This window comes from Corvus moneduloides, chromosome 11 (assembly GCF_009650955.1).
Source record: "Corvus moneduloides isolate bCorMon1 chromosome 11, bCorMon1.pri, whole genome shotgun sequence".
Lineage (NCBI taxonomy): Eukaryota > Metazoa > Chordata > Aves > Passeriformes > Corvidae > Corvus > Corvus moneduloides.
The window spans coordinates 7,450,177-7,464,602 of record NC_045486.1 but is presented as its reverse complement, the minus strand read 5'-3'; the positions used below and the strand labels follow the sequence as shown (position 1 = coordinate 7,464,602).

The window sequence follows — 14,426 nt, the reverse complement described above, 5'->3', positions numbered from 1 at the left end:
CAGATGATTTTTTTCATGACCGTTTAGTAGTGAGAAAAAGCAAAAATCATTTGAAAGAAATTTCCGCTGGAGGAGCTGCATCTTGAATGGCAGCGTCTCTTCTGGGGATGTTCAGCAGCACAAGATTTTCCACGATGAAACAGTTCAAGAGGTGGGTCAGGCTCACTTATACACCTCATCACCTCCCAGATGCCCTGGGTAAGTTCCACCTTCACACAGCTGCTGCACTGCCTTCACCTGCACCACACAGAGCTGTGGGACAAGTTGTGGCAGGTCTCTGAGGACCTGCTCTCAGAGAAGACTTCAGTCCCAAAAGATAGTTGAGATGTGCCAGCATCTCTTGCCCTGGTCCTCCCCAAGGCACCCAGCACCTCCCAACTCTGCCCAAAATCCTGGCTAGTTCCAATGGTTTGGCTAATACATCATTGCTTAGGTGCTGCTTGTGGTACTCTGTCATTCATCCTCCCCAAAACACGACTGTGCTGGTTTTGCTGCTCTCAGGTAGGCTCTAGAGCACCCCACAGTTTCATCTACCTCAGTGGTGCATCTTCTAGCCAAGTACATTGATCTCCCCCACAAATAATTAGGCTCAGCAGTACCAATTCCCAGCCTGGCTGGCAAGCCCTAGTTAGCATAAATCTTGGGCTATTTAAATGTAAATGTATTTACATAAAACATACACATGGCCAAGTTCATGTGCTATTGTGAAAGCAGTGCTCAGTCCATTATCTTCACTAATTGAACAGCTTCTGTATGGGTCACAGACTGTGCCCAGCTCTGCCAGACCTAGGAGAGAACAGAGAGGTTTATGATAGAAAAAGAAATGTCACTCACAGTTCAGCACAGGCAACTAATATTGTCACTACAAAAAAAGTTATTAAAAGACAAAGAAAAGATTTTCCTTACCCAGAGTATCACATTTGTCGTGTGCTCTACAAATATCCTGTCTGAAAGCAGAACAGACCTGACACATTAATTCTCAATGCAGCAGTGAGTTAAGGTACAAGCACAGTAACAATAGCAGAAACAACTCTTGGTCCTCCAATGGACCTTCTCATGCTGGTTTGCCACATCATCCAGAGTCCAAACTAACTCCCCACCACAGTCAGAGTTTTTCATCCTACGTTAAACCCATGGGCAGACCTTAGACAGTCTTGAACCTCTCAAAGTCATCTCTTGTTATGGTGGACACATGCTCCCACAACCGCAAATAGCATTACAACCACATCAAAACCTGAACATTTGCCATATATTACATGCTCACGGCCCCTGACACACAACTGGCTACAGTTTTCATGAGAATATTCACCACACCTGGTAACAAGCACAGCTGTATCATGCCGAAGGTGACTTCCCTCTGGGTGGTTTTGGGATTGCTGCCATTGGCAGAAGTTTTTTAATGTTGTCTGGGCATTGTAAGATATTGCAGGGCCATCCTGATAAGCAACACACAGAAAGCAGGTATTTTAATTACTCATGACAATGCTCACTACAAATGCCATTGTCAAGTAGAAGTTGAAGAAAATAATTTCCATTACCTGCTCATTATGTATCACGATCAATTTCACAATAACAATATTAATTAAATTTCCAATGCTTGGGTCTTTGTAGATAGAAGCCACCTGTTTCAAAAAGCAATATTTGGAATTACTGTTAACATTCAAGGAAACAAACAATTAAGACAACACACATATTCTCCATTTTGCAACTGTTTTTTCTCCTGGGCTGGGCTGCTCTTCTGCCCTGCTCAGTGCTCTGACGCTACTTGGTGAGACCTCCTGGCAGAAGCACAATTTTGGAATGGAAAAAACCCGCTGGTATCACAGAAACCCAACATTTCCTTTTGCTTTAGCACACATTTTACCAAATTAAAGGATCATTCTGCTCTGAGACATAAAGACCACCAACCAAGACTGTCAAAAGCAACTTAAGTCTTCCGAGTGCCTGATTTTGACATGGACAGTTTCAGACCACATATTCATTGTACTTCTGTCCTCCAACAGGATGAACATCCCTCCAGAGACACAAATATGCTGGATACTCCCTTCCAGTCACTGTGAATCTACAGAACTGCCTGTCTGGAGACTGCACTACTGCATCTTAGTACCTGCAGCTACTAAAGTGCTTGTCCTCAGCCTGGAAAGCCAACTTGAGAAATATGCTAAGGATCAAGGTGACCACAGGCTCCTTCTTGCAACAGCAATGAAGTCAGGCAACTGCACAACCTATCAGCATCAGTTCAAAGTACCTTTTTAACTCAGCTGTTATTTCACGTGGGCTTAAACAATAAGAGGAGTACAGCATGGGGACTAAACAACCAGTGATACTGCTCATGGGGTCTGATGTTCAGAAAGCTGGAAGAGAGAGGTGTGAGAAAAACCAGGAAGCATGAGGGGTCTGGGAAAGAAGACTCTAGCCAGCATTTTCCAGCCAAGTTTTACCAATTTTTAATGTAACCCCAGCATTATTTCCATGCCTAGGCAAGGCAAAGTGATGCTGCATATGAACACAGCAGAGAGGGGCTCTGTGACCACTAGAAAATGATTAGTGTGTGAATCTACTTGCCCTGGTTGAACACTCACTATTGACATCAGGGTTAAGACATAGTGCTGTAGGTTGGCTCCGTGGTAGGCGACCATTCTGCTGTCAGCCACCACCATCACCTCCACAAAACGTGGGTAGGACAAGAACCGCTTAGTTCGCTTGTGACTCTTCTTTTCACCGATGGTCCCTGCCTTGTTGCTGTCCCCAGAAAAAGCATTCACTTCCAGGCTATGTTTCAACATCTCCACGTCAGATAATATGCTGCTCTCTGCCCACTGCCTTCTCCAGTGTTTCCGCTTGTTCTTTTTGTGACTGTGGTCATGATCTATGGACAAAAGGCAGAAAAAACCATAAAGTACATTCTGGAGTGAATAAAATTAATACCATGTGTATGTTAAGTCAAAATACTTATTACCTCAACAAAGTTGTGTGGGCTTGCTCTAAATAAGCAGGGAACTGAAACAGAAGCACTCTGTGGAAGCCCACCATGTAATCCAACATCTAAGGCTTCATTTTTAAAGCTATCTTGGGGAGGCCAGTGGCACTTAAGAGGTGGACATTCCCTGCAGCAGAACCAGCTCCTGGCCCGTGCAGAAGGGATGGAGCCCTGCAATGGTAATTAGCCACTTGCAGCAGCAGTGTGAGGATTCTGGGCACGTCCAAGGTGGCCAGGAAACCACAGGAAACAAAGGTCCAAATCCTGTATTTCTAACTCAGGCATGAAGGACAGCAGGATTTGGCCTTCATAGCAAAGCAATTATATATGATTTATTTCTGTCTCTAACAATAAAACGGCTGGGCTTCAGTTTCCCCCCCTCCCTTTATTATTCTGTGCTACAGGAATGGTAAAGGTCATCTAATAGCACAGCTGCCACTGGCAAAAGAATAGAATTCAGGAAGTTTCACATATACTGCTTTTGATATTCAATTAGGCCAAACATAAAAGCAGCCTGAAAATACACTCCATGCTGACACAAAGACGACAAAGTGAAGAGGGAGAACAGGCATATAAAACATATGGAACGTGTACAATTAAGATTTACCATCTGATTAGTATGTAATTATAGCATTATTTGAATGTAAGAGCAAAATCAGTCTTATTTGATGCCACTTAATTTTTAATCAGTTCATCATAGGAAGTAGCTAATTGAATGTGATTCATCCACGAAAGACTGTTCACTTCTGCATTTAATATAAAGACAGATCTGAACTACTCATCTATGACTCCAGGCTACAGCCCTCATGGTCTTTGTAGCTTTAGTTTAATTTCGTCATGGTAGTGAAAAATATCACATTTCCTTATCTGACCCATTGAGTAGGTTAGAGGAAGCATAATATTAGGGGACAAAGGAATATTCAATGCTCAAACAAGACTGAAATGATATGAAACTTCTTAGTTATTTTTCCTGTGTACTTTCCTTTTAGGAATATTTGCAATAATTTCCAAAAAAAGAAATACGTTCTGCAATATCTTGGAAGGCAAAAGGTATCAGACAGCTTCTACCCATCTGAAAAATACTATCCATTTGCCCTATGTGTAAACAGGCAATAGAGTAGTTAAGAATTAAATCCTGTCTACTCTGCACTACCTAAGTCCTATAAATTCCCCTTTCTTGATATAGTCCAGACCACCTTAATACAGCAGAGAGTCTGCGGTTATTTGAGTAAGAATTCAAGAAAGCCAATGGCATTTGTGGTTATAATTGGATTGCCCTAGTTCCTCTGCTCTAATCAATGCCCTTGTGTTGGCAAGGTTGTGCTCTCATGCTGGCACCGCTTTGTGGGCAACCATGACATTATCCCAACTCACTCAGTGCCAATCAGCTTGGGGAGCCAACTATGCATACAAATAACTTAAAGGTGAGGAGAGGACCAGACTGAGGAGAAAGTGCTAGCCCCAGCCCTTCAGCCAGCTCCTCTCCTCTCTGTACCCTCAGCCCGCCACTCAAATTCCCCTTTAAAATAACTAACTTCCAAAAGGAGCAGGTGCTCAAGGAAAAATGTGTTAAGGATGGGGCAATGCTCAACAGGGCTTGAGCGAGGCTGAAGACAAGGCTGCGGAGCAAAGGCAGAGCTCTGCAGGGCCCCATGTGGGACCATGAGGTTCAGGTGCCTTCTCCTCCAACCATCCAGGCAGAGGGAAGTTAGATGGCAAAAGAAGAGGGAATTGCCGAGGATTCTTTGAAGACACCTATCACACAGGAGGTGTATAAAAGAAATAAACTGATATTCACTGGGCTTGCACTGAAATCTGGCAGCTGGTGTCACATGCTAAAAAAAACCCACACAAACCCACCCAAAACCCAGAGAGTACCATATGAAATGCCATGTCTCCTTCTGAGAGCTCTGACCTGCCCCTGAACATGGAGGGGAATCAGAGCCCAACACAGCCAGGTATGCCCAGCACAGAGGAAAAACAACTTTCCTTTTTGTTGCAGAGATTTGGCACAGTGTCACACAATCCCAGAATCATTTAGGTTGGAAAATACACTTAAGATCATCAAATCCAGTCATGAACCTAATGCTGCCAAGTGTTGGTACAGTATCAGTGCTCTTTCCCCATCCAGCATACAAATGAAGTCAGACACATCATCCCTTCAAAAATAACCAAATCATTTCCACACACAAAGTCACTCCAACACTTGCAGCGTGGTATTTGGACGGGTCACATATTGGGTGTTTGTCAGCCCGGTTACTGGAAAACCAGGCACCAGTGATGGGGATGCACTGCATGGAAATCCACTCCTAGACTTTGGTCGTAGTGAACTGTTATCTTCATCCATCTTTCTTGCATGTAGGTAGTGTGCACTCACCTGTAAAAACTTAAATGCTAGTGGCTGTGCACTGCTCTCAACCCATCCGTAAAACCCTAACCATGTTAATGGGAGCTGCACACAGGCTCTGCCAGGAACTGTATGTGCCTGATTCTGTTGATATCCTGCTCCATTACAATGGCCACAACAGCAGTGCTCTCATTGAATGGTGCAACGTGCTGCCCTTCCATCAAGCAGAAGGGAAATTCTCTCACATTACACAAAAAACCTGCAATTTTGCAGCATCAGCTTCCTACTGCCATACTTAACACCAGAAAAGGCTGTGATACTTTTTTTTTCTATTGTGTTAACATAGTAACAGAAATCAGGTAGAAAAACGGTTTGCTTGGCAAGTCCTGAATCTTTGCAATGACCTGAAACACATGTACTTACACACGGCAGTAGTTAGATGGGTTTAAGAAACAAAACATTTTATTTCTGCTTTGTAGAAAAAACAAACCCCAGTGAGTAGACAAACCCTTTAAAACCATGCAAACTACAGTTCAATAATTCAAGTATCAGGCCAGCCCATGCACTGATTCAACCGTTCATATTCATTTGAGAGGCAGATAAAGGCTAGAATAATGTCAATTTTACTGCATACTTTACTAAGACAATCTATGCTGTTTTCACTGTCTTTATACAGACCTGGAAGTTTATCTTAATTCTTTTTCTGTTTGGTTTCTTCGTTGTAATGTGGGACTTCCAAAGGACACCCAATCCTGTAAAAGGATATCGCTTCCTGATGGCATCAACCCACTAATGCCATTTATTTTTGCTTGGGCAAGAAGCCTCAGCCCAGAACCCATTCAGCTGATTTATGGGTGTTTCCTGATGGTTAATGTACTAATGGTTAATGTAATGATCTATCACAAGAAAGAGGGCAGGGAAGACTCAGGCCCTATGTGAGTAGTTTGCCTGCATGAAAGGGTGACAGGGCAGAGTTAGGATCTGCTTTTGACATAGTAGCTATTGTTATACTAAACCCAAAAACTAAGAGAAGGAATGATCACTTATCCCAGCAGTCCTAATCCTTTCCATTTCTACATTAACTAGTCCTTGGAATAGAAAGCAATTTGCATAATTAAGTAAGACATGTAACAATTCAAGCAATTCCATTTCAGCTCCAAGTTCATGAGCGCTGCACATAGCAGTGAAAAAAAATGTACAACACAGAGAGAGAGAGAGCAAGAGAAGGGGAAAAAAAAAAAAAAAAATCTCTTTCTTGAGCTAACAACATCTCCTTGCTAGAAAAAAAGTGTGATCCTTTCAAACCAACTTACTATAATAACTTTTTGGAATGTGTGACCTAGAATTTTTAACGAAGTTTGCCGCTCAGCGGTTGGCTCACATCACTTCTAGCCCTGCTCTGATCCAGCTGCACAGATACTAAAACTATCATTTGGAAGTTAATTATTTATTGCACACCTCAATAAAACAGAATTCAGCTGAGCTCCCCTCAGGCAGTCAGTCAGTGTGTGACCCGTCTCCCTCAACTCCACAGGAGCAAACCCTGGCCAAAAGCTTCAGTACAAGCTCCAGCTATAGCTGCCTGACTGGATTTGCTGCCTGTAGCTGGTACAACAGCAGCCACCTAAGGATCTGCCATCACTTGGGAAACAGAGGGGAGAGGCAAAATGGATTTGCCTTCATGCAGAGATCAGACTGGCTGAAATCAAACCACATTTTTAGCCTCTTCTTGCCAAGAAACGGAATGGAAACTGGCGCCTCTTTAGGCCACAAACAGGTCCTAAGCTGGACCAAAGGATTTTTCTAGCCCTGAGTCTGTCTTAATTCTACATCAAGATGTTTTATCTATCTATCCATCTACAGATGTATCTCAGATGGATTTGCATGAGGCAAAATTCTCACCTCTGTTACTGTGGGGTGCTATTGTGGTCAGCGTAACCCAGAGCACCTTCTCTGCCAGCAGCTTCTTGCCCTGCACCATACTGAGATGATCAGTCCTATGAGCAGGACTAATCCTGCCTTCCCTCTGAATAGCTCCTTGACTGTGCAACCAGAGCTGCTGCTATAGCTGGGAAGGAAAAAGAGGTTTTATTGATAGAGGTGAGATCAATCAGCTACACTGGAAGGGAAATGAAAGATCTGGGCCAGCCGGGATCCAAAGAGAAAGATATTCTGCACTAAGAGTGGAAATGAAAGTTTGCTTGATTTTTCAAACCTGTAAATGAGAAAGTGTTCAATTGCAAATTAATCTGAGCCCACTCAACTGAAATCAACTGGGGTTTCAACCTTCAGCAGCAAGAGCTGGACAAAACTGCATAGATTGAACTTTCATAGTTGGAACCACTGAAAATGCAATAAAATATCAGCACTTTCACAAATGCCACTCTTAGAGCAATATAAAGGAGGGAAGCTTTGATTTGCTCATGTTGTTCATACTTCCCTTTGAGTTAGGAAACAGTCTGGGCTCAGGACAGTTCCCTCCCAAACTGTTACAGGAGGATCAAAATCTTGGGCCTCTACAAAGAACTTTTCTTTGCTACTAAGAAAAATACTTGCATGGATGGATCATAAGCCCTCAGGACAAAGATACACCTGCCTGTTAATTTTCTCACCTTCCTCTGCTTTGAACTTTGCACACACATTTAACTAAAGTGGTTTTCTAAATGTCCAACTGGAGCAATGTTCGGATTCACAGACAGGTCTACGTCCAGGAGCTCCTGCTGCTGAAGTCAGCCCCATGTGTCAAGCCCAGAGCCTGTAATTTGTGTTTGCAATATGTGAAAATATTAAGGCCTGAAAGCAAAGCTATAAAGGCATAAGCAGCTCAGACTAGTATGAAGCATCACTGATGCAAAAACCAACAGTTCCACTCCAATTCACTCACATGTGTCTGTGACTGTAGAGACTTGGAGGTGCCAAAGCTCAAGGTGATGCTGAACCCTGATGTCTGTCAGGGTGACCCCTGCCTTTCTTCTTGCTGCTTGAACCAGAACACTGAGAACCATGGACTTGCAGTGAGCAGCAATCAACTTCCCTTAGTAATAAAACATTCTCTGGTTTATACCATGCAAACATTAAAGACCACACATACTCTAGATGTTTTCTTTCCTGGTGATGAATATCAGAATGCATTCCAGCCTAAAAGATTATTTTTCTGCCTAAGGTAAGAAGTTGTATGTGAAAGCTATCAATTTTGCACAGTAGACAGAAAGTAGATTAATGAAGAAAACAATAAATTTCCTCTTTAAGAAAGGAGATACAAACACATGAGCTGAGCATGTGGCAGAAAATGATTCAAGATCACCTTACAGGACTCCCACACATGCTCTTCAGGCAACTTCCAATGCAAAACAATCATGAGTACACCAACCTGTGTTCCACACTTGTGTCTAGTAACACCTATGAGGTACCATTCCAACAAGAACAACACTGAGACCACCACAACTTCGTAGTGACACTCAGTAAAAGATAAGACAAAATATCCCATTAGAAAAAAAAAAGTAATTGTCCAGCAATTGGCCACAGGGATGTTGATAATGCCATTACAGGCACATGGGAAAAGAAGTCACAGAATAGTCAGCCTGTTTATTTTCAGTAGTATATGCCATAGGAAGCAGACAGAAAGCACCAAAGTGATCCTCCCCTGCTTCTCCCACCTGTCCTCCTTCAGTGGATGTCCACACAAATGAGGTAAAAGTAGATGTAAAATTGCAAGTATGTCCATTTTGATTCCAGGAGAATAATTTAACTCTGTCCACTTATCATGTTCAAATCGCAAAACAATAACCAATCAACAATAATTTGTTTAGTCACAATCTTAAGTCTTATACCTCTAGGGTGCCAGATGGATGCTTGATACATTTTCAATACTAAGAGTAACAACAAAATGCATGTACCTTGCTTATAACTCACATGGAGAAATCTTAAACCAAAACTAGTTATGGGATCTGTATCATTGACTGTGATCAATTTTTTTTTAACTGAAGTCTATTGCCTTATTTTACTTGCCAACATCACAAGATACCTCAAACATTACAGACTGATCCCTTTCCCAACTCAGCATGGGAAAAGCTTGTGCTTGACCTCCTAGACCCATCTGACCAAATACCAGTTGGCTCTTACTGTGCTGTTACCTTAACAGGGAGGCAGAAATAGAATTAATTACATTAGCATATGGGACTTGTGATGTAAGTCTCCTCTTTGCTGATTCTGGGAGGGATGGAAACCTGAATTAATTACTATCTGACTAAACATTACGATCCACTTCTTTAAGATAAGAAACTTTTCCGGGGAAAAGAATAAAGTCAGTGTTTTACCCCGAGGCCAAAAGCAAAGCTGACAGCTTAAACAGACTCTTGAAAGAGCTCAAGGATTGCTCAACCTGGAAGTAAAGGCTTAAGAAAACCTCCCTGCAGATCTCCTGCAACCCTGAGGTTACGTGACACTCAGCAGTACAGAATTTGCCTGAAGACCTGCCTGGAAACCAGACACATAGAATGCAAAATTCTGCTGGATGAATGAATTGAAGACAAAAAAAGGGACACAGTTGGAAGCAATGCAGAATCCAAAAGAAACATAAATACTAAAAAGAAACAAAAATACTAAAGGGCTCTAGACCAACAATCCAAGTGCAAAGGATCTGGGATTTCACCATGGACCACTCAACAAGAGTACAAACATTGAGTTCTGTGGAAAAGAAATTCAAAGTTTCTGCCTCAAAACTGCTATAAAATAAGAACATAACACACACAAAGGGTCTGTAGAAGGAGCAGGAAATTTTCCATCACTGGCCCCATTCCACTCCATTGCCAATTCTAACACTGTGAACACACCTTGAACCACAGCTTGAGCAGGAGCAAAAACTCATCCCCTCCCTGCACCAATATAAGACCACACTAGAAGGTCAGACTTTAGCTACAGTACCAGATCCCCAATACATCCTTCCCCAGGTCTCCTCCCTGGTCATGGCACTGATAACACACTAATAAACCCACATTCTGGCAACCTCAACCTGACCACCCCTTCCAAACACATGGGAACATGGTGACAGGACCACCTCCTGCTTGTGCCATGGGTTCACCAGTGACTTCCCATGCAGCTGGGTGGCATTAGGAGAGCAGGCTGGTGCTAATTATCATGCAGAAACAAGATCACAGTCATTGAGCTGGCAGCACCAGGCATCTGCTTGCTCAAGACACAGGGCAGCATTCCTCTGCTCTGGGGATTCCCCAGTGTCACGTTCAGTGGGAAAGGTTGTTACAGTTACTATGAAAGGGTAATCTATTACAAATTACTCATTAATGCAAGTGAAAAATCAGTGACATAGTACTGAGTATGCCTGTGTCATGCTAGCTCAGCGGCAAAACTTGGTTCATGCTGCTGGCTTCTCCTTTGCTTTTCACAGGACCCTTCTCAGCACAACTTACACACAGAGCTTCTCTCCTCTTCATCTGGACCACACAGGGCTTCCCTCTGTGGAGCTGCTATGCCTGGCCACACATGTACTCTCCAGTAATCAAACTGCTGTAAGACCCAACGAAATACCAGCTGCAAATTTGAGACCCTTTTGCATCCATTTCTGGCAGGTACTGGGATGTGCTAAGCATGCAGGTTGTGTCTCACAGCCATCTGTGCTGATAATACTTGGTGGATTTTGGAAAGCAGCCTCAGCAGGTAAGTCACTGGGCTTTCCCACCTCTGCCAGCAGTGGGTGGGGGCACAGCCAGTGTGGTGCAGGTAAGACCTGCTCTGTCCTGCCCTCATCTGAGCCTGCTCCCAAAACCTCACCATCTCAACACGAACTGCTGGAAGGCCTCTTTGCTGGCTACAGCCCCTTGGCTCCCCTCCAGAAACAGAAACAGCTCTAATTGTCTTCCTACTGGTTTGGCACCATCAGAGTGTTATTGCTGCTTCTGCATGAGGAGTTTTGCCCATGGTGGATATTCCTGCTTTAAATGCTCTCATTAAGGAGTGAGGACTTTGTGCAAGATCCTCACACGCAGCCCCAGAGCCCAGGTCCAATGCCAGCCTTGGGATGGGCACAGCTGACCAGCAGCAAGTCATGGGAGCAGCTCACACTCACTACCTATTCAGTCCTTGGTTTATTCATCTCAGCCCCAGGTGGCTCTTGAATATAAAAGAATTATGAAAAATGAGACAAGAACAGAGAGGTATTTAACTAATGAAGCTGGGATGGAAATTGGAAGCACATATCAGCCAAATGAAGGCAGTGGGTACAAAGAAGGAGCTGCCCCAAGAAGTTTAGTCAGGAGTCCTGCATTAGAGTCACAGTAAAAGGTGCATGGAATTTGCTAAGTTTGGAGCAAGAGCTGGGCAGGCAACAGAAGTGGGGTGGCAAAAGGGCACAATACTTGCAGTTATACTCACAGATACAGGGGAATTGTGGCTCAGTGCCACCAGGCAGGTGGAGGCCACATCTGTCTCAGAACAAGGAGTGGCCAACAGGCAGAATGATTGGGAAGGTTCAGTAAAAGGCTAAAGCTATCACAGACCCCAACAAAACTGGGAGAGAAGAGCTCCAGAGAAGTCAACAACCAAAATATACATACAAATACATATACACGTACATCAGTGACTAAAAACGTGGGAAATATGATAGAAAGGAGAAGCAGCAGAAATGGACATAAGACCCAGAGCAAGAGGTGGCCTGAAGCGGTTTATTTAAGTGATGACCAAAGGCAGTGTCCTATTGGCAACTGGAGCTGGACATCTCTCTGTAAGACCAAACCTTGAGGGTTTCACATGGAAAGGGCTCACAGGTCTGCTCCTGGCAGAAGGTCCCACTGGATGGGGGCTTGGGGAGGTGCTGCTGGCCTCATGAAGGCGGCTAGCACAGGGACACAGGATGCAGCTCTGCGCCGTTATCACTGGAGTCAGATTGTTCCTCCGTGGGGCTCAGGAAAGCTTCGCTCTCCAGCCTTGCAATGAGCCACTTCCTTTTTTTCTTTTTTTAGGATTGAAATTTCTTTTCTCTTCCTCCTCCACCTCAAAAAAGCGGATATTTAATAATTGGGATCGGAAGAACTTGCTATCCTGAAGCGATGGGTGGTAGTGGTGCTGCACCTATAGTGACATCATGCTGTCAGCCTGGCCAAGTCCTCATCCGTCAGGGCTATTCAGTAAAACACAACTAATTATTCTGCCAGATCCCTGGCCAGATGACAAAACTGATTCATGGCACTAACTAAAAGAAAAGAAGGAGAGGGAAGTGCACCATTTCCTACAACTGAAACTACATTAACCTGTTACCCCAAGGAAAACTCTAGCCAAAGATTTTCTTGCGGCGGCTGAGCTGCATGCCAGACGGCTGAAATGCATTGCCAGAGACCCCTGTGCTGTGCTATGAAAGTTCATCTGCAGAGCACAGCTCCCATTTGATATCCATTAGCGTTGAGAGGAAAAAGATCTTTTCCCAGAACACCTGCAGAGTATCTTTTATGTCAGAGTACCTAAAACTGTTATCAGAAACGGCTAATTAAAACTTAACAAAAGCAAATATCTGTTTTTTTAAGCTGACCTGAGGATGCTGAAAACTAAAAGTAAGACCACGGAGACGGCTGCAAATGAAAGCTTTTACTCAGTCTGTTAGTCAATTCACAAGGGAAACTTTCCGGAATATCTCAAGTCTAAAATTACATCATTATGGCAAGGGCACATCAGTAAGTTGCTTATTAATCATTTCCAGGAAGATGACTATCAGAAAGTCATTCTTAATAGCACCACTGCCTGGCAACATGGGGTCCCTTGCTCACCGCAGGGTGGGTACTTTAGATTTCCCTCACATGAATTTCCTCTTTGACCAAATTTCCACTCCTGTCAGAAGCCTGCAATGCAAATGCACCATTTCACATGTTCTTCTTAAAAAAGACTGGATTCACACAACACCCTACAACTATGACTAACTCCCAAACTCTCATGAAACCGTTCTTCTCTGGCAGGAGTGAGAGATACACCTTGTCTAAAACAGTTGAGTGCTGCTAGATTTTGCCTGTTCACCTCTACTGCAAAGACATGTGAGACACCTTCTCTCACCAGACATAACCTCAGGTAGGATGCCAAGGTTCAGCACTGCCCAAGTGGCTCTGAACTTGCTCCTTGAATGAAATAACCAAGACTTGTTCATCATACACATACGACCATAGCATCATTCCCTTTCAAAAGCTTGGACAATGACAAAAAGAAGAGATGATAAAGAGGGAGAGATGGAGGGAAAGAAGACAGGAGGACAAATAAGACTCTCATGCATACCTGGAACACTTAAACTTGTATTTGAGAGGTGAGAACTCCTCCCTCCACTACATGAAGCAACTGAGAAGAGCAAGAAAACAAGGACAAGCAAGAAGCAAAGCATATTGGAACAAAGGAGGAAGAGATATACACCACATTGGTAAAATCACAGATGAAGTATTATTCTTGTGAACTATAATACAGAAGAATAATATCCTAAATGGGAACTCCGATACAGTGGGGTGAAATACAGCAGTCTGTTACAGCAGCACAGAGTCAAGTCCACAAGCAAAATTCACAGCCCTCCCAGCTACCTTTGATTTAATGAGTCCTGTGATCTGCTGCTCCATTCCTCCAAGGGTTACTGATGCAATGTGCCAGATTCCATGTTTCTTTCCAACTGTTCTGAGTCTCCTGCATCTGATCTCAAAGAAGGGAGCAGAAACAGCTGGAAGAGAGAAACCAGAATGGCATATTCCAGCAGCAACCCTTGGAAGAACAAACAACGACAGCCTTGTGAGAGGTGCCATTGTACCCTCGGCACATACGTTTGCATGTGGACATGGATCCACATGTCTTCTAGAAGAAACGTGTTGCTCTGGCTGGTCACAGAGCATCAGAGCATCTCTGGACTTAGCATGATCAGTGCAAGCTGAGCAGACTGACAGCTTAAGAGCACAGCCACGACCCACAGTCATGGGTGCCAAACAAGTCATGCGTGCTAAGTGCAGCCTAATTTGGGCACCACACTTCTCCTCCAGTGGTACCTTTACTCCCTGAGCAACTCCACCTACTTTGCAGCATATGACCAGCTTGCAGCCCACAAGGGAACCCAGTCAAGGTCTACTCTGT

The 14,426-nt window shown here is 43.7% G+C and overlaps 1 protein-coding gene across 7 annotated transcripts in view; it reads right to left on the bottom strand.

Moving 5' to 3' along the window:
* ADAMTS9 (ADAM metallopeptidase with thrombospondin type 1 motif 9) overlaps positions 1-14,426 on the bottom strand; it is an 81,264-nt gene that overhangs the window by 63,804 nt on the left and 3,034 nt on the right. For all 7 annotated transcript variants that reach the window (XM_032121107.1, XM_032121108.1, XM_032121111.1 and 4 more), the window contains exons 4-8: positions 2,583-2,869; positions 1,539-1,622; positions 1,315-1,436; positions 907-947; positions 681-786 (exon numbers count right to left, since the gene is read on the bottom strand). In XM_032121107.1, coding sequence (XP_031976998.1) covers positions 681-786; positions 907-947; positions 1,315-1,436; positions 1,539-1,622; positions 2,583-2,869 — 640 coding nt within the window. The remainder of the gene's footprint in view (positions 1-680; positions 787-906; positions 948-1,314; positions 1,437-1,538; positions 1,623-2,582; positions 2,870-14,426) is intronic.